This window comes from Martes martes, assembly GCF_963455335.1.
Source record: "Martes martes genome assembly, chromosome: 1".
Classification (NCBI taxonomy): Eukaryota; Metazoa; Chordata; class Mammalia; order Carnivora; family Mustelidae; genus Martes; species Martes martes.
This window is the reverse complement of record NC_137888.1, coordinates 59397536-59422469: the sequence shown is the minus strand read 5'-3', so window position 1 is coordinate 59422469 and position 24934 is coordinate 59397536. Positions and strand designations below refer to the sequence as shown.

At 41.2% G+C, this 24934-nt stretch overlaps 2 protein-coding genes across 8 annotated transcripts in view; one reads left to right on the top strand and one right to left on the bottom strand.

The window, feature by feature from the left end:
* The window catches only part of SIDT1 (SID1 transmembrane family member 1), a gene marked incomplete at its 5' end in the record, with an annotated part of 92489 nt that extends 81204 nt beyond the window's left edge, over positions 1–11285 (bottom strand). For all 5 annotated transcript variants that reach the window (XM_080812290.1, XM_080812291.1, XM_080812292.1 and 2 more), the window contains one exon: positions 11076–11285. In XM_080812290.1, coding sequence (XP_080668416.1) covers positions 11076–11285 — 210 coding nt within the window. The remainder of the gene's footprint in view (positions 1–11075) is intronic.
* Positions 1–24934, top strand: part of SPICE1 (spindle and centriole associated protein 1) — a 125085-nt gene that overhangs the window by 41788 nt on the left and 58363 nt on the right. The gene's annotated exons all lie outside the window — the stretch shown is intronic.

The following is a 24934-nucleotide window of genomic DNA, read 5'->3' as shown; positions in this document are numbered from 1 at the left end:
TCAATTGCTTCTCCTGTATAAATAATTTTTACACATTTTTAGAAACTTACTATATATGAAAACCAAAGGATCTTAGACTGAGGACTTAAGTGTTAAGTCCAATAGTTGTTCTCAGTGCTGACCTTAGCTTTTAAGCAGAATACAGGCCCTTAGGTTTTGTTTGGTTTTGGTTTGCATAGCAACTAATGTACTGAAAAAAACCTTCAAACTTTCCATTTTTTCACAATATCCAAGAAAAGAAAATAAACAATATTCAAAAATGTATTTTTTTTTTAGCAAAATGAAAAAGACTATGATTTTATTGCCTGGCGACACCATGGTATCTTTGGTATTTTTTTAGTAAATAAGCAGAAAGAATGGTGAGACCCCAATTCGAATAGCTCATTAGATGTATCTTTAAATCATCAACACACCATCTCGGTGTGTTGACATGGAATTTCAGTTAACTCCAGAGTTAAACAATGTAGGAAGAGCTGGCTCACAAACTCTGGGGGCTCCATGGCAACGTGTAATAATATCAACCCATTTGAAAGGAAGAAAGAAATACTGGCATCTTCTTGCAGCACAAAAGTTTCATGGTATCACAAGTATCAAGTCCCTGGCCTTTTAGAGTCAAGCCAACAGTGATAAATGACATAGGAGATACTTCAGGTAACGTGCTGAAACCAAAGAGCAAAAGGAAGGAAGACTGAAAAATCCATGTGTGTGTATATATATATATATATATATATATATATATATATAGCTTTTTTTTTGGCTTTTTTAAAAATTTAAGTTCAATTAGCCAACATATAGTACATCATTAGTTTCAGATGTAGAGTTCAGTGATTCATCAGTGCTCATCACATCACGTGCCCTCCTTACTGCCCATCACCCATTACCCAATCTCCCCTCTCCCACCACCTTCCCTCCAGCAAATTTCAGTTTGTTCTCTATAGTTAAGAATCTCTCATGGTCTGTCTCCCTCTCTACTTTCTTCCTATTCAGTTTTCTCTCCCTTCTCCTGTGATCCTCTGCATTGTTCCTTATATTCCATATGAGTGAAAATCCCTACATTCTGTATCAAATACTTAAAATACCCCCACAAAACGGAGCATCACAGCAGTAAAATCAAAACAAAACAAAATAACAACCACCAAAAAACTAATCCCAACACTAAAGCAAGCCTATTGCCATGGCAGTCAGGAAGAAACAAAAGGAATATGCTAGAGAAACAAGGTGGCTGGAATACAAGCTCAGCACATGAGGCAAAGTGGGAACAAAGCAAGATGGAACAGAACAAAAACACTCCCAGACAGTGAAGAGCCCTATGGGAAGCGTCTCAAAAGAAACAACAAGACAAACAAAAAAGGAGTTTTTCAAAAACAATAATTTAAAGTTTTCATTTATTTGCTTTTATGAGACAAAGAGTTACAAATGATCTCGATGGCAAGACGTTTCTCCTACTTGTCTATAATAAAGAAAAAGATTTGGGGCACCTGGGTGGCTCAGTTGGTAGAGTATGTGACTCTTGGCCTCGGGGCTGTGGGTTTAAGCTCCATACTGGGCATAGAGCTTACTTAAAATAAAAAAAAAAATAAAGTTGTACACAAGTATAAGATATTTTTAAATTATATGTAAAAATCACAATCTTACACATGGTAAAAAAAAAAGAGCACTGAACTTTTACACTCTATTAGAGAGAAAAAATGTGGTCTTCTCTTATCAGTGGGGGCATAAAGCTCAAGGAGGGAATAGGATTTGCTGCTAAAGAGATAAAAACACACATCTTCTGGAGCCCCACCCAGTGTTCTTCCCCAGTACTGCTCAGCCTCTTGGTGGTTGTCCTTGCCTTAGAGGAGTAAAACGTTTTTTATGAAGTACTCAGAAAATACAGAAAAGACAGAAAAGACCATTAAAATTCTCTATAATCTCACCACCCAGAGACAATGTAAAGTTCATCATATTTCAGAAAACAAAAACCTACATTTAAAAAATATATACTGAGAACGCCACAGTCTAAGATTTGAAATGGATAAAATGGATAAAATGATGAACCTGAATTCAGACACTTGGATAGTCTAGCCTGAGTAGTTGCTGATGTAATTTGTTTCACTCTTCTGGCTTTCAGTTTATCATGAATCAAAAAAATAATGATATGCTTATCCATTTAACTGTAAATTCAAAACTGAGGATTACTATACTTATTAAATGATCTAGAGGTAGAGCTGCCTCTCTAGATGATCTGGATAATGGGTCACAATAGATGCCCTAGATGATAACTGATGATGTCATCTTCCCTTGTGATTCCCTAAAAGCCCGGAAATATTATTTTGCTAGTCCTGGGGAGGTACAATTCTGCACCTCCAGTTACAATATGTGTTTTTCCCCACACCACCAAGAGATTCTTAGACATTAGCTGGGCATTTCATAATTCAACTCAATTCTGACACTTTCTACTTGGAGATAGTGTCAGATCCCACAGGTTAAGGGTTCAGTTCTTTGAGACTGCCACCTGCTTTCAGGTGCCAATCAAAAAATCTAGGTTGGGGGACCCGACTGGCTCAGTCAGAAGAGCATGCAACTCTTGATCTTTGCGTTGTGAGTTCGAGTTCCAGGTTGGGTCTAGAGATTACTTAAATAAATAAATAAATAAACAATTTTTTTTTAAAGTCCAGGTTGTCACCTGACTGACCAGCTATAGATCAGAGGTTCCAACAATGTTCTCTTTGGGTTTAATTAATTTACTAGAATAGAAAGAGGAAGACTCCATAAAATGGGGGAGAGGACCTATGAAATTTCTTAGGAAGAATATCACATTTTGATCACTTCACAAAGATAAGAGAACAAAAACAGGAAAGCTATCTAAGTCCATCTTTCCCTGCTAAAATAAGAAAAACTCACCTAATGTAAAGATGAGCAACACCTAAAGACTGCAATTGAATCCCACACAAAGTCACTGTAAGTAAAAGAGATTAAGAGAACACCATTTTAGATGGTGAATATATGCTGAAAAGCTGTACCTATAAAACAGATGGAAAGTACAGCATAATATTTCAAAATTAAGAATTATGAACACTTAAAAACTATGAAAAAAGCCATAAATCAGAATTTTAAAAATTCAGAAATGAGATTAGAGAAAATGAAGTTTTAAAAAAGGAAGGGCAGAACTCAGGAAAAAAATTAGAGTTAAATTTTAAAATCCTAACATAAATGAATATTTAATTTGGAGGAGCACAGGGATATAAAAAAAACACATCCATAATGCCATAAGGAAAACAGAAAATGAAAAGGAGAAAAAATTTTCTAAAATCTGGGCAGGATAAAAAAAAATAATTCTAGAAAAATGAGTAGGTAATAGGAAACAACAAAGAAGAGCCAACATAAGTATAAAGGGAATTCCTCAAGAAGATAAACAAGCATTGGAATAAATGAATGTTAAAAACACTAAAGAAAATTTCCTGAATTAAAGAAATAATCACTTAAGTTACATATTGCAAAATTACATCATGTACCTGGGAAGACTAACCTACCAGACGCGGTCTGGTAAAGCTACTGGATTTCAAAGAAAAAGGAAAAGGAGTCTTTCAGGAATCCAGGCAGAAAAATGAAATTACTTGCAAGGGAAAGACTCCCCTTTATTATCACTTTTGCCAGACACCAAAGGAATAGTATGCTTAAAACTCAAGGAAAAAAACTGTAAGCTAAGGGGTTTATACCCGGCTAATCAGACTTGCAAGTACAAAGGCTGTGGACAAAGCGTTATGAACATGAAAGAATTGTAGGAGGCACCTCCTAGAGAATAAGCTTTAGACAATCAGATGACTGGAGAATATTAACATAAGTCTAGTTGTGAATATACAGGTACCTGTACAGCTAAGACTAAATGTTGTAAGGAGGGATAGTGTAGCTTGTAATGACTATATGCTTCGACAATCAGGTATGTACAACTAACCAAAAATGGGGCAAGAATGGGGAGAAAATATAAGAAGTAGAATAAGTTCATTAATTTCTTTATAGGCATAACTAGGGTTTAGATTTGGGGGTTGACAAAAAGAGGTGGAGAAGAAGATACCAGGGACGCCTGGGTGGTTCAGTTGGTTAAGCGGTTGCCTTCGGCTCAGGTCATGATCCCAGCGTCCTGGGATCAAGTCTCACATCTGGCTCCTTGCTCAGCAGGGAGCCTGCTTCTCCCTCTGCCTCTGCCATCACTCTGTCTGCCTGTGCTCACTCTCTCTGACAAATAAATAAATAAAATCTTAAAAAAAAAAAAGAAGATACCATCTAATTTCAATATTGCTCATCACAGAGAACTAAGAGACAAAAATAGAAGAGGCTAATGGCATCATATCAATATGCTAGTAAAAAAGGAAACCATTGGAACAATAATAACCGCAAAAACTGCTTCATTTTACAGGCCATAATTTGCGTCTACGCACACACACCTAAGATGTTGGGGAATGGCAGAGGGAGAGGGAGAGAAAATCTTTTTTTTTTTTTTTAATAAACATATAATGTATTATTAGCCCCAGGGGTACAGGTCTGTGAATCGCCAGGCTTACACACTTCACAGCACTCACCATAGCACATACCCTCCCCAATGTCCATATCCCCACCACCCTCCTGGAGAGAGAATCTTAAGTAGGCTTCACGCTCAGTGAGGAACCTGCCTCAGGGCTGCATCTCATGACCCTGAGATCATGACCTGAGCTGAAATCATGTGTCCAATGCTTAACAGACTGCTAAGTTGATAACATAACTACACTGAAAGGATTACATAACTGCACTGTTACCTTACTTTAAAACACAGTAATGTGACTCAATTCAATCAATCATGAAATATGCCCTAAGGTAAAAGGAACTGTAAACATATATCTTAAATTGTCGCCAGTAATCTTACTGGTGGTAATATTAGTATTGTTATCTAAAACTGTTGTGTGTATGTTGTGGGTTAAAGCAAAGGAGTAAGTCCACATAGTTGAGAACCAGGATTTTGGGCACAGAAGGAAATCTCTGTGTGAGCTGGATGAGGTTAAGTAAAAAGCCTGCATTTCTGAATTTGAGTTGGAAGTGCTAGTATGAACTCATGATACAATCTATCCTTAATTCTGTCCATTGAAAAGATTTAGAAAAAAATTACCAATCCATTAGCAATAAAAGCCTCTAGCTTTCATACTGTGGTCCCTACTTGTTACTCAAAGGAACCTGACCTTTCTGATTCCATGTGGGAGACAAAAACTGAACCTGAAGAGCCTGGAATAACTTTTCATGCCAGAAAGCAAGGAAGATGTCAGAGACCACTTGGATTTTATCAAGAGATTTCAGGATCCAACTCAAATTGGCTTTCACTGGCCAATGAACAATTTGAACATAAGTTTAGTAACAGCAATGGGTCAAAACATATCAGGTATGTTTAAATTCATGAGTTCATGCTTATGCTAAATGAAATCTCATGATCCTTATCATGGGCTGTTTGGGGACCAATTCATTATTTTGAAAATTGGTAAGTAAAGGTAAGGAATGAAGACAAAACAGTAGCTTAAGATGCCCCAGGAGCTGATGAGGAGAGGTTTCTTATTATAGGAGTATTCCAATTCATGGATGAAAAAGTAAGGGATATAATTAAAATATCATTACTTTGCTGTTCCTAATGAAATTAGGCAATTATGATCAATGGTGACTATCATCACAAAAAGAGACAACCAGACATTATGTGCCTCCTGGTAGAAATATATACTACCACTTTTGAGGTAGTATTGTCAAAAAAGAAATCAGATACATTTTTCCAAGTCTGAAAGGCCTTTCTCCATTCTTTCTGCCTATCCAAGTTCTTTTTATCTCTTATGACCTTTCAAGCCTCATTTCCTCCAACAAAGCCATCTGTGGGATGAATGACTTCTCTAAAGTCTTGGAGGACTTGGAGCAGTGCTGTCCAAGAAAAACATATGACTCACATATGTATTTTTAAATTTTCTAGTAGCAAAAAAAAAAATTTTTTTTCTAGTAGCTACTTTAAAAAGTACAAACCAATGAAGTTAATTTTATTAATATATTTGATTTAACTTAATATATCCAAAATATTATCACTTAAACATATAATCAAAAATATTAGTTACACATTTCATGTTCTTTTATACTGTCTTTGAAATCTGGTGTGTGTTCTACATTTATGGTACATTTCATTTTGTGACTGGCCGTATTTCAAGTGTGCAAGAGCCACATGTAGACAGTGGTTACCATATTGGACAGCACATACTTACAGAATCTTTTTGATAACTTAGCACATGACTATCAGGTCTAGATAGATGAGAAGGCATCTCAGGCAGAAGATGAGTTCTCCATAAAATTGGACCCACAACTGGAGTAATGTCAGCTCCTAAACATCCTTATGACACTTTGATATTGTATTTTCAGAGCCATAGAGAAAAATGGTGGTAACTGCAGTGGACTAAATGTCTGTGTCCCCTTCTGCCCCCAAATTTGTATGTTGAGGCCAAATCCCCCATGTGACAGTATTGGAGATAAGGCCTTTGGAAGGTCATTAGATGGATAAGGTCAGAGTGCTCATGATGAGATTAGTGCCCTTAGAAGAGACAGGAGAGAGCTTGCTTCTCTCTCTGCTCTCTGGGCCATGTGAAGACCCACACTATAAGGTACTGTCTACAAGCTAGAAGTCCGCCCACACCAGGCACTTGGATCTTGGACTAACTAGTCTCCAAAAGTGTGAGAAGTGATGTCTGTTCTGTAAGCCATCCAGTCTATGGTATTCTGTTCCACCAGATAACATGCTAATGAGATGATTTCCTCCTCACAAACAAGCACCAGTCCTGTTCAGTAAGAGGAAGTAGGAGTCCAGCAAAGAAAGTTTCCCTGCCTCAGTACATAAAGAATACAGGGGGAGTCCATCTAAGACCGGGGGAACTGAGGCTAAGACATCAGAGGTTTTCATTCTTCTAAGTAACCAGTAATGTATAGTTAGAAGTTACCACTGGAGTGTCCTGATCTATATTTCACTGTTTGTGGGAACTGGATAGACATTTTGAATTTGGATCCAAGGGGCAGTATAGCTCATTCTAGATATACAACTACAGGTTGAGGTGAATAAAGTCAAGGATTGTTCCTTGGGCATAAAAAAAAGCATATGTCATTAAAAGATAAATGTTTCCATTGAATAAACAAAAAGAATATATCCAGGGAAACATTTCAAATTAAAAGATCTACGAAGAACAGTGAAGTCTGTGACTGAAAGCTTCTGAGAAGACTTCTTGCTGCCTGGTAGGTAGATTTTTTATTGAAAGCCTTCTTATCAGCATCTAGCTCAAGTATAAACATCTGATTATTGCCACCACCTGTCTCTACAGGAGTATTCTCATTTCTCAATAAACCTGCTTTCGTGCCCTCTGTCCTAGTCAAACATATGCCTGGTGACTTTCTCAACAAGGTGATTTCCTTCTGGTTTATTTCCAGGCCGGTAGTGGTAGAACACCCTGTTTGCCGCAGTGAAACTCTACTCCCCTGAAAAGGAGTCTCCAGATACTTCCCCTCCAGGGAAGTGAAATGAACCATGATCTTGCCTAACCTGCACCTTCAATCCTTATTTTCACTATTCTTTAAAGCAGTCGCTCTATTCTTTCAGTGATTTTTTTTTTTAATGGCAACTTCATATTTACATTACTCTGCCTAGAAGGCATGTGAGGCTTTTCCTGATACTGACCTCAGCTAATTAGCATGACACAAGCCTGGCTAAATAGTTCTTTGGATCAGTGTTTGGTATGGGAGAGGCAGTGGCTGACAGGAAAGATTAGGGGCCAAGGTTGCCACAGCAGCTTCCCCTTCTTACCAAAGCCTAAATTGGGAAAAGCCTTTCTCTTCCAAAGTGAAGAAAAAATAATGTCAAACATAACAATGGCTTGAAGAGTAAAGGGAAAAAGATGAAAACTCAAAAGGCTATACTTTTTACCCCCTAAACCCAATTCTTTGCTGCACTGAAGAGGGATGGGTGGGAAATGACCCCTGCAGGGGAAGTGTACCTGACCAACACTTGGGTCAGGTTAAAGGAAAAAGGTCCTGGCCAAGCTTTGGCTCTTGGGTTCATAGTGCTTTATTTAGCAGAGCCCTTCAGTGAGTCTGGGATCTGCAATGGAGGCAAACGGCTTCTCATGAATTAACAAAAATTTAGAGAGTGGAAGAGGCCAGCATTTGGGGTGGGGAGTAGCCAAGAACATGGTGATAAACCAGGCCTAAAAGGTAGTGCCACCATCTTGAAATTCCCCCTGGTGCGGAATAGCTAGTAAGTTGTTATGACAATATTGCCTAGATTTCTGCTTTAATCTATCACCTACCCTGCTCTGCTCTGTAATTCCCTTATGTTAGTCCAAACCTTCAGGAAAATTCTGCTATATCCAAAGGCATGGTATTCATGTTATTGGAAGATGGGGCCACTGGTATCCAACATGGAGCAAATGGGACCAAGAAGAGAGGAAGCCATCAAGAGAAATAAGAGTAATGGTTTGGATAGATAGATAAGAAAAATGCCATCTCTGGAGAATACGAGGTATATCAGGAATACCAGGGGGAGTAAAAGGGGGCAATTTCCCCAAGTAAGAGGACTGAGGTTTCCATTGTTTTATTTGCATGCTAAGAAGAGGTCTCTCTAAAGCTCTAAGCATTGAGGACATCTGGTTCATACCAGTGTTAAAATAATTAAAACACCTGAGTTATCTGCCAGCCCCATGGTTCCCAACTGTATTTCTCAGACTAGTGAAATTTTAGAGACTGCTGAGGTTGTCATCTTTTTATTATATCATGCAAAGTATTTTAAAAATGAATTTTCAGGGGCACCTGAGTGGCTCAGTGGGTTAAAGCCTCTGCCTTCCGCTCAGGTCATGATCCTAGGGTCTTGGGATCGAGCCCCGCATCGGACTCTGCTCAGCAGGGAGCCTGCTTCCTCCTTTCTCTCTGCGGGGCTTCTCTGCCTACTTGTGATCTCTGTCTGTCAAATAAATAAATAAAATCTTTAAAAAAATGAATTTTCACCCTTGTTTCATAAAATAAGAGCTGTTTAAACATGTAGGCAGGCAAAACAGAAAGGGCATAATTTCATAACAATTGTTAAAAATGTTGTTTTTATCTGGAATGATCTCACACTTTCAACCTACTAAAAATATGTATATATATATTTTTTTCTTAAAGGTTTAGTTATTTATTTTAGAGGAGGAGCAGGAAGGGACAGAGGTAAAGAGAGAGAGAATCCCAAGTGGACTCCATGCTGAGCCACAGAACCTGACACAAGGCTTGATCCCAGGGCCCTGAGATCATGACTTGAGCCAAAATCAAGAGTTGGATGCTTAACTGGCTGAGCCACCCAGGCGCCCCCAAAAGTATGTATTTTATTTACTTTTATTTAATTTTACAGTTTCCTTCAATCTTTCTTCACTTATTCACTTTCTAAAAATATTAGTAAATGAACATGACTCTGCCCCTGTCTCAATATCTCAGGCTTTTCTAGGAAAATCAAGCAGGTGACCCAGCTGCACACAGAGCACACAAGCACCTGTGCTTGTGGCAGAGAAACTCACCAAATACTAAGGGCAGAAAGGCCAAGCAACAGTTAAAAACCAGCCCATCTATTTCTAAGCAGAAGTGTAAGAAATACTAAATAAAGCCTGATGTCAGGACTCACTTTGCACATAACATCTGAGTGCCCTTCCTGATGATTTAGGGGGAAACTGACAGTGCACCCCAGAGATCATGGAGTTTTTCAGGCTATTCATTCTGAGCAAATTACGGGGCTAGGAACACAACTCATGTGCCATGTCAGCAGGTCCATACCGCACACTGGACAGGAAGAGATGAGTGACACGGAATTGGGAGGATTAAAAACTGTCCCTCCCACTTGTCCCCAATAGAATGGCTCTGTACATGGGTATGCTGCTCACTTCAGGACATCCAACCTGAAGGTCAGCAGGCGACAGGCCAGGGTGAGGGCTGTGCTGCCATGGCGACCTTTGGTGCCAGACTGGAGATGGGGAAATTGCTCAGGGAGATGTCTGGGAGTGATGGTGGGCAAACTGGTCCATGCTACTCAATACTACTCCAAGCTACCAGGTTTCTGAGTTCTGGTTCTCACTGAGAGTTAGAGAGGGAGGCATATTGTGGTATCCGAGTCATCTGGTTCTGGAATCTCCCAAGGGAGTAGGGAACGCTGGCACAGTAAGAGATACACATACACATCCATATGGGAAGAAGACCCAGAGGCAGGCACAATGGCAAGTCTTCTCTTTTCTCTGTGCCCCAGAGGAGACCATGTCAGACGGAAAAATCTACCCATGCATTTTTTCTACATTATATAATCAGAGTATATGTGTCAAAGGGGTAGTTGCTGAAGCACTCATTTCCTCCCCTTGTCTCACCTCAATTCTTGTCAGAAATAGGTCTAGAACTTTCCCACAATTATCCATCCTTATTTAACATCAAAACCTCCATAGATCAGCTGATGGCTGCAGTTGCAACATCTCTGGCCAGGTCTTGTGGCTTTTCTGAAGCCCAGACGTGTGACAGTAGTACAGAATCGCAGGAAGTGACTATTGAACACACACACGCTCTGCAGCTTGCGTCCATTCTCACACATTCCTATTTTAGATTCTGAGCAGCTCTCCCTCCCCAGGAGCTATGAAATAGAAGGGTCTGGCAGAATCATCCAAATGAAATGAGGTTCCTTCTCCCCCAGGGATTAGGCACAGAGGTGCGGTCCTTTTCCTCCGCCACCCCAGAAATCTTGAGTTTCCTAGAGAAAGGCCCAGTAGGGGGCCAGGAGCCACAGACGGTGCAGGGAACCCGCCCCTCTGCAAAGCCCCAAAATGCCAGGGGACCAGGCCAGGGAAGGTGCGAGATGAACCACAGTTGTCCCCGAGGCCGGTCGCGGGAGGATGCGGCAGCCTCTGGCAAGGCACTGATTGCATAGAAGGGGAAAGGGAACGAGGGTCCTCTGGTCCCTGAGGACTTCCGAGGTCAATTCCCAGGGGACCCAAAGCAGCGACGGGGCTCTGAGATCTGGCAAGTTCCTGGGAGTCGAGCGAGGAGAGCGAGTGTCTTACCTGGCCAGGCTGGCTGGTGTAGTTGAAGGAGTAGATGTTCTCGGTGCTGAGGCTCACCACCCCGCTGTAGACGCGATCAAAATCGGCGCCCCTGGCGGGGTCGCGGGGGTCGCGGCTTGGGAGGGGTTGCGCGGGTCGCCGGGGTGCCGCAGCCCGCAGGAGCCAGGGTAGCAGCGCGCAAAGCAGCGCGAGCCGCGGGCAGCTCCGCATGGTGGGCGCCGCGCCCCTGCCACCAAGCAGAGCCTCCCTGGCGAGCGAGCGATCGCAGAGCGGGTCCTTCCAAAGCCCCCCTGCGGGCCTGGGCGCCGGCTTCAGCGCAGCGCGGGTGATGCCTGGCAAGCCCCGCCGGCGAGTGATGGCAACCCGCGGGCGAAGACCGGATCAAATATTGATGCAGCCGCCTGGGGTCTCCGCAGGAGGTCGCGGGGCAGGGGTAGCGGGGGCGGAGGGTAAAGGGGCCTGGGGCTGCTGCTTTGCTCTCCCGCTTCCAAGTCCCTTTCCTCCCCCTTTTCTCATTTCTGATAATCCCCCACTTACCCAGCCAGAATTTCAACAGATCTCTTCCCTAATCAATCTCAAAATAATAATAATAATAAATAATAAATTTTAAAAGGCATTAGAGACATTAAAGAAAGAAATAGTCACTAGTCTTAAGAGTCAACCTGATTAGCCACGAAGCAGGAAATACAGTCTGTTTCAAGTAAATGTGCACCGACTGCAAGCGAAGAAAGAGAAAGCAACAGAGCCTGTCCCCAAAGAGCGTGCACGAGTTTGCTTTTCCTGTCTGCTACCTGCAGAGAACTCCCGCCCGTTTGAATGATGGTTATTAACTCTCACTTCTCCCTTCACTAACAGAACCCCTTCCCAGACACCTGTTTTATTTCGTTATCATCTTCTATTCTCAGGGAGAGGCTCACATTATCGCTTTCTCTCTTCCTCGCTGTTCGTGTACCTATTACATATATACAGTCATAAAGACAATGAAGAGATAGGGTAAAGAAGACAATTTCCAACACGCCTGAAATCTGGTCCCGGAAGTTGTCAAGGACGTCTCAGAGAAGCTGGATTTCTGCAGAGGGTTACTTTCCGTCTGAGCCAACTTCTTGCCTACTTCACTTCTGCGATGACTTCTTAGATTCTGGGAGAATCCCTGGGGTTCTGAATTGTTTTTCAAAAGAGAGAAACTACAGGTCATTATAAGGAAGTATTCTTCTGGCAAAACTTAGGGGATTTGATTTAAACAGCTGGAGAGAGAGATAAAGGGTGAGGTGGGAAAAGGATCCCTGGGAAGTCCTTGGGGAACATCAAACAATCACAGTTCAGGTGCAGAAGAGAACTCACTGTCTTATTTCAGCTTCAAGTTATTTGTAAACTAGAAAGTAATAAAATTGCATTCAGTCTGAAGGAACATTTAAAGAGAAGCCAGAAGAAGAAAAGATCGTGTTCAAAGATTTGTTACAGATTAAAATCCTAGCATTTACCATTCAAAGGGAGGGTTTGATTTGTTTAGTTATTTGAGAGAGAGAGAGAGAGAGCGCAAGAGGGAGGAAGGGCAGTGGGTGAGGGAGACAGAGAATCTCAAGCTGGCTCCACACCAAGCCCTGAGTTTCACTCAGGGCTGGATCTTACGCCCCTGAGATCATGACCTGAGCCAACACCAAGAGTTTGAGGCATAACGGACTTAACCACCCAGGCACCCCAGGTTGTTTTTGTTTTTAACCTCATTGAATTCCTATAATTTATTAAAATATCACAAATGAGTTCAATACATTTGGTATAATGTTTCATAACTGTGCAATTAGAAAAAATACTAAAGGAAGATTAAGTTACAGAGTACTTATTAGGACAATTTTCACTTTTAAAAAAATGTTCTTGAAAATGTATGGGCATAAGGACAAAAATACTAATTCAAAGAGGAGTCTGGGGGTAAAGTTTAAAGTGCAACTCATTGTTTTGATAAATATGATAATTTCATCCAGACTTTAAATGACATTAAACTGCTGTATTTAGAGTGTCTATACCTCTTTTCAGAATTTAACAAAATTTCATAAACTCGACGTTCATCAAGTCCTTCAAGTTTAGCTGGCCTGGCCAGTTCAAGCACTCTCTACAGCTATAGGGTCATGCAATCCTACTCAGTACCACAAGAGATGAGGAACTGGCTTTAGCACAAGGTAACTCCTTCTTTTGAGGGCAAGTGTCTCATTACTAGAACAGTATTTCACGTTCTAAATTGAAATCTGCCTCTCTTTCACTCACTGGCATGGGTTCTGGCCTCTGGAGCCATAGGAAGAAACTTAATCCTTCTTCCACATGACAGCCTTGTGGGTATTTGAAGCAGCTATGACCCTAACTTAAAGCATTGAAATTAGAAGTGATTAGAACAGATCCTTTATCTTAGCAAAGAACCCAAAATATTTATTTTAAAGCCATTATAGATGACATATATACAATTTGAATTATATATTACAAGTTATACTATGATCTAATCCTCATTCCATTGAATGGCCTTGGGTAATTAACCTCTCAGGATCGCAAGGTTGCTGTAAAGATGGGGGGGGCAGAAGAATGTTTTTGAAATTGTATTAGAAAGTTTACACGTTGTATGACTAAATATTGTTATTGTATGACTCCTAGTTCAACAGCTAAAAAGTTAAATACGGTTCATCAATCAGACTTGTAGAATATCTACAATGCCAAGCTTCCACTGTGACAGGCTGAATATATGAACAGTCAATGACCAGACTATATATGATAATAGATCTCTGACCCCAAACTCTACAGCAACTGGTCTAGGAAGACAAACCACAATCTTTGCAGCAAATGGCCCAGAACAATCAGGACTTGGTCAGTGACTGCCAAGTTCCTCAATTTTTACCTCTGCTCCCACCTCAAGATCCATCAGAGGAAGCCAAATATGTTTTGCGAACCATAAAAATGCCCCACTTCTAGTTAGTCTGCTTGCAGCTTCTCTGTGCCACCAAGATACAATCAGTATTCTGAAACCTTGCCTTTTCTTCATTATAAAGCGTTCCCAGTCCCCTGCCCGTCTTTGAGTCTTGGTCAAGAAGAGGTGCTTGCAAGCAAGCAAGCAAGCAAGAGGTGCTAGCAAGCAAGCTCTGCATAAGGAAATCTGTCGCCATTTGAATGGCTCCAGCCTTTACCCAGGTGCGATACTCACCAAGGGTCCCAGGGTCTTACAACTCGCTGTGTTGCGTATGTGTTGACATGGTAAGTGAGCACCACGTCTGAGCTTGGCTTTTTTTTGCTTCTGAGTTCTTTGGCTATCTCATCTCAGTTTGATATCTGGGTTTTGTTGTTGGTTTCCATTTGCTTGGCATCTTTGGTGGAGTCCAGCCATTCCTTTTCAGCCATCTTTGCTCTCTTTCCTGCTTCTGTTTCATGTTATATTGTCCAAAAGTATTGGCTGTCATAGAGTAGAACACTGGACCAGCCTTCTTGTGGACAAACTTTGCTTTGGGTCACCTATAAAACTAGGCTATCCTTTGTTTCCATTGTTTTGTCCTTAGAGTTTGGCTTTGATTCTCAGAGAACATTCTCTCTGGTTTTCCACCTGCCCACAGGTATAGGTTATTGGGTCTACATTTGGAGGCAGCTCCCTTCAAACTGTGGTCTCAAGACTCAAAGTGCCAAAGCATCACTTTGAGCTGCCAGCTCTTATAGTCTCGGCTAAGTCCAATTCTTCTTTTTATTTTCGAGAAGCTTCACTTCTTATATGTACACTCACTACAATTCTAATTTTTGCACCTATGTTTCAATGGCAAAACTTCACCAAGGATGACCTGGGCCTTAAATGACTACTCTGTGGAACCTCGGCCTTGACCAAAATTGTTTATTTGACAGGTGCTTTAAAAAAGAAAAAGAATAAAGATTTCTCAGATCCATTGGACCCCATTTTTTGAGTGGTTTGCAGAGGCCTTCGAATGAAATTGTGTTAAAAATTCCTTTACTAAAATATTCTTTGGTCAAAGCTAATGAGAAATTTGTTAAGCTTAACCAATAATCTAGATTCATTTAGATAGTAAGTCCTCCCCCTCCTAGTCCTCCAGTTGCTTTCCTGTGGCCAGGTCTCTCACTTCCCCCTTATCCTTCTAAAGTCCCTCCTTCTGCACCTCTTCCTTCCTTTCCCCCTTGTTCAGATGCCCTATCTTTTCCCAGCAACTCTCTGAAGCCTCCAAATGCTAGTTGACTCCAATAGTCTATCCCTCCCATAAGCCAGGTATGCAGGTGACTATAGAATTTAAACTTTGGATCTGAGACGAATTAAGAGCTATAATGAAAGATTTCCCTAAACCCAAGCAAGACTAGTGAAGACTCATAGAAGACTTTGTAATTCTTTGGATGCACATGGCCCAGAGTTGCCTGACCTGTATCAAGTTGCATGCATGTTGATCAGAACCTCAGATGCTAAATCCTGAATGACAAGGCTGATTGGACCAACTTGGAAAGTGACCTGAGGATCCCTCTTTCCACAAAAAACTTTCGGGTCAGAAAAAGGCCAGGAAAAGAAGTCTAAGTCTCCTAAGAGCCAAACCCAAAACATTTCTAATAAAAGTTGATTGGATCATAATTTAATCATGCAAGCAAATAAAAAGATGAAACTATAGGAGATTTGGGGATAAACAGAAAATATCTTCCAACAACACTAACTGTTCTACATTAAATCCTGCCATCTTTGCTCAATCTCTTTTTTGTTGTAAGCATAGAACAAAAGTGTAAGTATTTCAAACAACTCACAGATTTGTCCCTATCTCCCAGCACTCAGCTACAACTTTTGGGTCCTTGATTGACAACTCTTCCTCCTCTGTGATATTGCATCTACAAATTTATTAGGGAGAGATCTACTTTGCAAATAGAGCTGTAATACTAAATGCACACCAGAGGGACTATTTCTTGAGGTTTTGGAGGATGTATCAATTCCTAATCAACTTGTGTCTGCTCCATATAAAACTTTCCTTCTCCACTATACTTGATGTATACTCCAGATACAGATCTTGACATTGTACTTGACTCTTTATGGGCTAAAATTCCCATTGACATAGGAAAAATAATTGGAACAGCATATATTAAAGTTCATATAGAGCTTATCAACTTCTCAAACTTCCCCAAGGTTAGAAGCTAGAGCAAGAAAAGACTCAAATTTATAGTTGAGAGCCTTATATAAAGAGTCCTTTCTCATAAGGTGCAGGAACCCTTGTAACATTCCTGTCCTGCCAGTAAAGAAACCAAGTGGACAAGTATATTGATTTGTTTAAGATCTCAGGACACCAATACAATTGTTATCTCTCCTTCTCCATTAATACCTAACCCAAATTCCATCCCGTCATCCATTCTCCTACAAACCACCTCCTTCTCTGTAGTGGATCATTGCTAGTGCCTTTTCTGGGTATATTCCTACACTTAAGAGTCAATATCCTTTTGCCTTCATCTGAGGGGGCAATGATAGACATGGATAGCTAGGCCCTAAGGGTTCACTGAAGCCCCCTCCTATTTTTACAAATTTCCCTTATGCTTCATTTCTGATATAATATATGGGTAATTTCCTACTTTGTTCAGAGAAGCCTGTAGCTCTCAGCCTTAGCAGAAAAAAGGCATAACATCTCAAAAACGATAATTACAGTTTTGTCAAAACAAGGTACGTTATTTAGGGCATGAGCTACTTGAAGGAGTGAAAAGCATTCTCTCATAAAAGGATAAAGACTATCCAAAACTATCCTAGACCCCTCACAAAATTATAGCTGAGATGACATCTAGGTCTAATATTTCAGACAAGGGGTGTAATTTTTTTCCGAGATTCTGACACTTCTTTATGAAATGACTAAGGCTTTAGTAAGATCCACTCTCTTCTGGGATCCCAAGTGTTACACAAGCCTTCTTTAATCTGAAGAAGGGTCCTCGACAGCCCACTTGCCTGGACATCCCTACCAACAACATAAACCCTTTTGTCTATTTGTGCATGAGTGTTCTGGGGTTTAAAGCCTCGGGGCTTTAAGTCAACTTCATGGACACCATAAAAAACCCATCACTTACTGTAGCCTCACACCTACTCCAGTTGCAAAGGATGATACCCTCTGTGTTAGGGCAATAGTGCCACTGCAAAACTTGCACATGCTTCTGTGGAGTTAGTTCTAGGTTCCCTGTTTGATTTTATGGTTCCTCATGCAGTACTGACTTGACTACCAGTCAAGTCTCCTGGAGAACCTGCAACACCCTGATGTCCATTGTTTAACCTCTTACGGATTTCTGTTGCCCTCTCCCTCTTACACTCCTAGCCACTGCTACAATACCCTGAATCCTACCACTCTTTTGCTTTGAAGAAGAGGACCCCCGTAATTGTCTTACTTCAGTTAGGGGACTTTCTGCACTTTGCTTAGCTTTACTGGAGACTCACACTGAGAATCTAGACCTACTATTTGTTCATGGGTCATACTTCAAAATTGAAACTAGAGTTATTAGGCTATCTCTAATGCTCTCACTTATCTAAACTTTCCTTTGTAGGATAGTCATCTATCTGAGGTAAAGTTAGTGCATATGGCAGAATTTATAATATTTTGCAAAGCTTGTCAATCAGACAAAGACCTGAGAGTAAATAAATATGTATGCAGATAGCAGGCATGTTTATGGAGTAGTACATGATATTTTAGAAACAAAAAGTTTTCCTTACTTCCGCCGGAACCCCAGCAGAAGTGGACAACAGGTTAAGGAACTTTTAGATACACTTCTACTTCCCAGGGAGATGGCTATTGTAAAGACTGAGGCTGATGCTAACAGAGTTAAAGGAAATCCTCCAGCAGATCATTTTACCAGACAAGCTGCCTTAACCAAGCTTGTGATACTAACTAAAACCCCAAAGGATAAATCTCTAGATTGCCTCAAAGAGGCCAACATTAAATATCCACATGAAACGACTGGTTTGGAAATGGAAGAGTGGAAAGACGAAGAATATCCTTCACTGAGATCATCCTTGGCACACTCAACATGGCCATTTGGTGGCACCAGATGATTTCAAATGATTATTAGCTGAATTGCTCCATGAAAAGGCTCATCACAGTAAAGACAAATTGCTTACTATTGGGGTGCCTGGGTGGCTCAGTCAGTTAAGCATCTGTCTTTGGCTCAAGTCATGATCCCAGTGTCTTGGGATCAAACCCCACATCAGGCTCCCTGCTCAGCGGGGAGTTTGCTTCTCCCTTCCTCTCTGCCGTTTCCCCTGCTTGTGTGCTCTGGCTCTATCTCTCCCTGTCAAAAAAATAAACAAAATCTTTAAAAACTTGCTAACTATTTCAAAGCAACATTGATTGGGAAACTTTAAAAAGACAGTGGAGGTTATTTGTGGGTCATGTGTTACTTGTGAACAACACAACCTGTAGGAGGAGTCAAGATGGCGGAGAAGTAGCAGGCTGAGACGACATCGGGTAGAAGGAGATCAGCTAGATAGCTTATCTAACCATTGTGAACACCTACAAATCCAACGGGAAATCAAAGAGAAGAAGAGCAACAATCCCAGAAACAGAAAATCGATCACTTTCTGAAAGGTAGGACCTGCGGAGAAGTGAATCCAAAGCGATGGGAAGATAGACCCCGGGGGGAGGGGCCGGCACCCGGCAAGCGGCGGAGCGACGGAGCACAAAATCGGGACTTTTAAAAGTCGGCTCCACTGGGAGACATCGCTCCAGAGGCTAAACTGGGGGGAAACCCAGGCGGGGTCAGCATAACCCCAGGACCCGCAGGGTCACAGAAGGACTGGGGGTGTCTGAGTGCCGCAGAGCTCGCAGGTATTGGAGCGGGGAAGCCGGCTATAGCGACAAAGCCGAGGAGTGAGCTCTAAGCCCAGGGTTACCTTGTGCCGGTCGCAGGCTGGGTGGGCTCGGAGCGCGGCCGGAGGCCACAGAGACAAAAGCGACCAGGCGCTTTTCTCCAGCTCCAACAATTGACTGCTTTCCTCGAGGCGCGACCGCAAGCCAGGGAGGCGGGACTGTTGGGCGCTTTGCTCTGAGAGCGCACTGAGGAGCGGAACCCCAAGCTCTCGGCTCCTCCGGGCCGAGAGATTGGGAGGCCGCCATCTTCATTCCCGTCCTCCGGAACTCTACGGAAAGCGCTCAGGGAACAAAAGCTCCCGAAAGCAAACCCGAGCGGATTCCTTAGCCCGGCCCCTGGCAAGGGCGGTGCAATTCCGCCTGCGGCAAGGACACTTGAAAATCACTACAACAGGCCCCTCCCCCAGAAGATCAACAAGAAACCGATCCAAAACCAACTTCAGTCACCAAGAACAGCGGAATTCCACAGCAGGAGAAAGCAAATCCTACCTGGACAAAATGACAAGGCGGAAAAACTCACCTCAAAAAAAAAGAACAAGAGGCCGTACCGAAGGCTGGAGACCTAATCAATACAGACATAGGTAGCATGACAGATCTAGAGTTCAGAATGACAATTCTCAAGGTTCTAGCCGGGCTCGAAAAAGGCATAGAAGATATTAGAGAAACCCTCTCCGGAGAGATAAAAGCCCTTTCTGGAGAAATAAAAGAACTAAAATCTAACCAAGTTGAAATCAAAAAAGCTATTCATGAGGTGCAATCAAAAATGGAAGCTCTCACTGCCAGGATAAATGAGGCAGAAGAAAGAATTAGTGACATAGAAGACCAAATGACAGAGAATAAAGAAGCTGAGCAAAAGAGAGACAAACAACTACTGGAACACGAGGAGAGGATTCGAGAGATAAGTGACACCATAAGACGACACAACATTAGAATAATTGGGATTCCAGAAGAAGAAGAAAGAGAGAGGGGAGCAGAAGGTATATTGGAGACAATTATTGGAGAGAATTTCCCTAATATGGCAAAGGGAACAAACATCAAAATCCAGGAGATGCTAAGAACGCCCCTCAAAATCAATAAAAATAGGTCCACACCTCGTCACCTGATAGTAAAATTTACAAGTCTTAGCGACAAAGAGAAAATCCTGAAAGCAGCCCAGGAAAAGAAGTCTGTAACATACAAGGGTAAAAACATTAGATTGGCAGCGGACCTATCCACAGAGACCTGGCAGGCCAGAAAGAACTGGCATGACATATTCAGAGCACTAAACGAGAAAAACATGCAGCCAAGAATACTATATCCGGCTAGGCTATCATTGAAAATAGAAGGAGAGATAAAGAGCTTCCAGGACAAACAAAAGCTGAAAGAATTTGCAAACACCAAACCAGCTCTACAGGAAATATTGAAAGGGGTCCTCTAAGCAAAGAGAGACCCTAAAAGTAGTAGATCAGAAAGAAGCAGAAACAATATACAGTAACAATCACCTTACAGGCAATACAATGGCACTAAATTCATATCTCTCAATAGTTACCCTGAATGTTAATGGGCTAAATGCCCCAATCAAAAGACACAGGGTATCAGAATGGATAAAAAAACAAAACCCATCAATATGCTGCCTACAAGAAACTCATTTTAGACCCGAAGACACCTCCAGATTTAAAGTGAGGGGGTGGAAAACAATGTACCATGCTAATGGACATCAGAAGAAAGCTGGGGTGGCAATCCTTATATCAGATCAATTAGATTTTAAGCCAAAGACTATAATAAGAGATGAGGAAGGACACTATATCATACTCAAAGGGTCTGTCCAACAAGAAGATCTAACAATCTTAAATATCTATGCCCCTAACATGGGAGTAGCCAACTATATAAACCAATTAATAACAAAATCAAAGAAATACATCGACAGTAATACAATAATAGCAGGGGACTTTAACACTCCCCTCACTGAAATGGACAGATCATCTAAGCAAAAGATCAACAAGGAAATAAAGGCCTTAAATGACACACTGGACCAGATGGACATCACAGATATATTCAGAACATTCCATCCCAAAGCAACAGAATATACATTCTTCTCTAGTGCACATGGAACATTCTCCAGAATAGACCACATCCTGGGTCATAAATCAGGTCTCAATCGGTACCAAAAGATCGAGATCATTCCCTGCATATTTTCAGACCACAATGCTCTGAAGCTCGAACTCAATCACAAGAGGAAATTTGGAAAGAACGCAAATACATGGAGACTAAACAGCATCCTTCTAAAAAATGAATGGGTCAACCAGGAAATTAAAGAAGAATTGAAAAAATTCATGGAAACAAATGATAATGAAAACACAACAGTTCAAAATCTGTGGGATACAACAAAGGCAGTCCTGAGAGGAAAATATATAGCAGTGCAAGCCTTTCTCAAGAAACAAGAAAGGTCTCAAATACACAACCTAACCCTACACCTAAAGGAGCTGGAGAGAGAACAACAAAGAAAGCCTAAACCCAGCAGGAGAAGAGAAATCATAAAGATCAGAGCAGAAATCAATGAAATAGAAACTAAAAAAACAATAGAACAAATCAACAAAACTAGGAGCTGGTTCTTTGAAAGAATTAATAAGATTGATAAGCCCCTGGCCAGACTTATCAAAAAGAAAAGAGAAAGGACGCAAATAAATAAAATCATGAATGAAAGAGGAGAGATCACAACCAACACCAAAGAAATACAAACAATTATAAGAACATACTACGAGCAACTCTATGGCAACAAATTTGACAACCTGGAAGAAATGGATACATTTCTAGAGATGTATAAACTACCACAACTGAACCAGGAAGAAATAGATAACCTGAACAGACCCATAACCAGTAAGGAGATTGAAACAGTCATCAAAAATCTTCAAACAAACAAAAGTCCAGGACCAGACGGCTTCCCAGGGGAATTCTACCAAACATTTAAAGAAGAATTAATTCCTATTCTCCTGAAACTGTTCCAAAAAATAGAAATGGAAGGAAAACTTCCAAACTCATTCTATGAGGCCAGCATCACCTTGATCCCAAAACCAGACAAGGATCCCACCAAAAAAGAGAATTACAGACCAATATCCTTGATGAACACAGATGCGAAAATTCTCACCAAAATACTGGCCAATAGGATCCAACAGTACATTAAAAGGATTATTCACCACGACCAAGTGGGATTTATTCCAGGGCTGCAAGGTCGGTTCAACATCCGCAAATCCATCAATGTGATACAATACATTAATAAAAGAAAGAGTAAGAACCATATGATACTCTCAATAGATGCTGAAAAAGCGTTTGACAAAGTGCAGCATCCCTTCCTGATTAAAACTCTTCAAAGTGTAGGGATAGAAGGCACATACCTCAATATTATCAAAGCCATCTATGAAAAACCCACCGCAAATATCATTCTCAATGGAGAAAAACTGAAAGCTTTTCCACTAAGGTCAGGAACACGGCAGGGATGTCCGTTATCACCACTGCTGTTCAATATAGTACTAGAAGTCCTAGCCTCAGCAATCAGACAACAAAAAGAAATTAAAGGCATCCAAATTGGCAAAGAAGAAGTCAAACTATCACTCTTTGCAGATGATATGATACTATATGTGGAAAACCCAAAAGGCTCCACTCCAAAACTGCTAGAACTTATACAGGAATTCAGTAAAGTGTCAGGATATAAAGTCAATGCACAGAAATCAGTCGCATTTCTTTACACTAACAACAAGACAGAAGAAAGAGAAATTGAGGAGTCAGTCCCATTTACAATCGTACCCAAAACCATAAGATACCTAGGAATAAATCTAACCAAAGAGGCAAAGAATCTATACTCAGAAAACTATAAAGTACTCATGAAAGAAATTGAGGAAGACACAAAGAAATGGAAAAATATTCCATGCTCATGGATTGGAAGAACAAATATTGTGAAAATGTCTATTCTACCTAAAGCAATCTACACATTTAATGCAATCCCTATCAAAATCCCATCCATTTTTTTTAAAGAAATAGAACAAATAATCCTAAAATTTATATGGAACCAGAAAAGACCTCGAATAGCCAAAGGAATATTGAAAAAGAAAGCCAAAGTCGGTGGCATCACAATTCCAGACTTCAAGCTCTATTACAAAGCTGTCATCATCAAGACAGTATGGTACTGGCACAAAAACAGACATATAGACCAATGGAACAGAATAGAGAGCCCAGAAATAGACCCTCAACTCTATGGTCAACTAATCTTCGACAAAGCAGGAAAGAATATCCAATGGAAAAAAGACAGCCTCTTCAACAAATGGTGCTGGGAAAATTGGACAGCCACATGCAGAAAAATGAAATTGGACTATTTCCTTACACCACACACGAAAATAGACTCAAAGTGGATGAAGGACCTCAATGTGCGAAAGGAATCTATCAAAATCTTTGAGGACAATGCAGGCAGCAACCTCTTTGACCTCAACCGCAGCAACTTCTTCCTAGGAACATCGCCAAAGGCAACAGAAGCAAGGGCAAAAATGAACTATTGGGATTTCATCAAGATCAAAAGCTTTTGCACAGCAAAGGAAACAGTAAACAAAACCAAAAGACAACTGACAGAATGGGAGAAGATATTTGCAAACGACATATCAGATAAAGGGCTCGTATCCAAAATCTATAAAGAGCTTATCAAACTCAATACCCAAAGAACAAATAATCCAGTCAAGAAATGGGCAGAGGACATGAACAGACATTTCTGCAAGGAAGACATCCAGATGGCCAACAGACACATGAAAAAATGCTCCACATCACTCGGCATCAGGGAAATACAAATCAAAACCACAATGAGATACCACCTCACACCAGTCAGAATGGCTAAAATTAACAAGTCAAGAAATGACAGATGCTGGCGAGGATGCGGAGAGAGGGGAACCCTCCTACACTGTTGGTGGGAATGCAAGCTGGTGCAACCACTCTGGAAAACAGTGTGGAGGTTCCTCAAAAAACTGAAAATAGAGCTACCCTACGACCCAGCAATTGCACTCCTGGGTATATATCCTAAAGATACAAACGTGGTGCTCCAAAGGGGCACGTGCACCCGAATGTTTATAGCAGCAATGTCCACAATAGCCAAACTGTGGAAAGCGCCTAGATGTCCATCAACAGATGAATGGATAAGGAAGATGTGGTATATATACACAATGGAATACTATGCAGCCATCAAAAGACATGAAATCTTGCCATTTGCGACGACGTGGATGGAACTAGAGGGTATCATGCTTAGCGAAATAAGTCAATCGGAGAAATATAACTATCATATGATCTCTCTGATATGAGGAAGGGGAGATGCAAGGTGGGGGGGTTTGGGAGGAGGTAGGAAAAGAAAAAATGAAAAGATGGGATTGGGAGGGAGACAAACCATAAAAGACTCAATCTCAAGAAACAGACTGAGGGTTGCGGGGGGGAAGGGGGGCGGGAGAGGGTGGTGGGGAAATGGACATTGGGGAGGGTATGGGCTATGATGAGTGCTGTGAAATGTGTAAACCAGATGATTCACAGACCTGTACCCCTGGGGATAAAAATACATTATATGTTTATTAAAATAAAAAATTAAAAAAAAAAAAAAGACGTTCTACTGTGGGTAAAATGCTACCAAACAGCATCACATGTTACAGAGAAATCGTTTGTGAAAGGAAGGGTCAATCCATGTGGCAAACTTCACTCTTATTTTAAGAAATTGTCACAGTCACCCCAACCTTCAGCAGCCACGACCCTGATCAGTTAGCAGCCATCCACATCAAGGCAAAAGCTTTTACCAGCAAATTGATTACAACTGCTGAAAGTTCAGGTGATGGTTAGCATATTTTAGCAATAAAGTATTTTTAAATTGAAAAAAAAAAAAAAAAACAACACAACCTGTAAAGATGAGGCATGGTGGGGGCGCCTAGGTGGCTCAGTGGGTTAAAGCCTCTGCCTTCGGCTCAGGTCATGATCCCAGAGTCCTAGGATCGAGCCCCACATCGGGATCTCTGCTCAGCGGGGAGC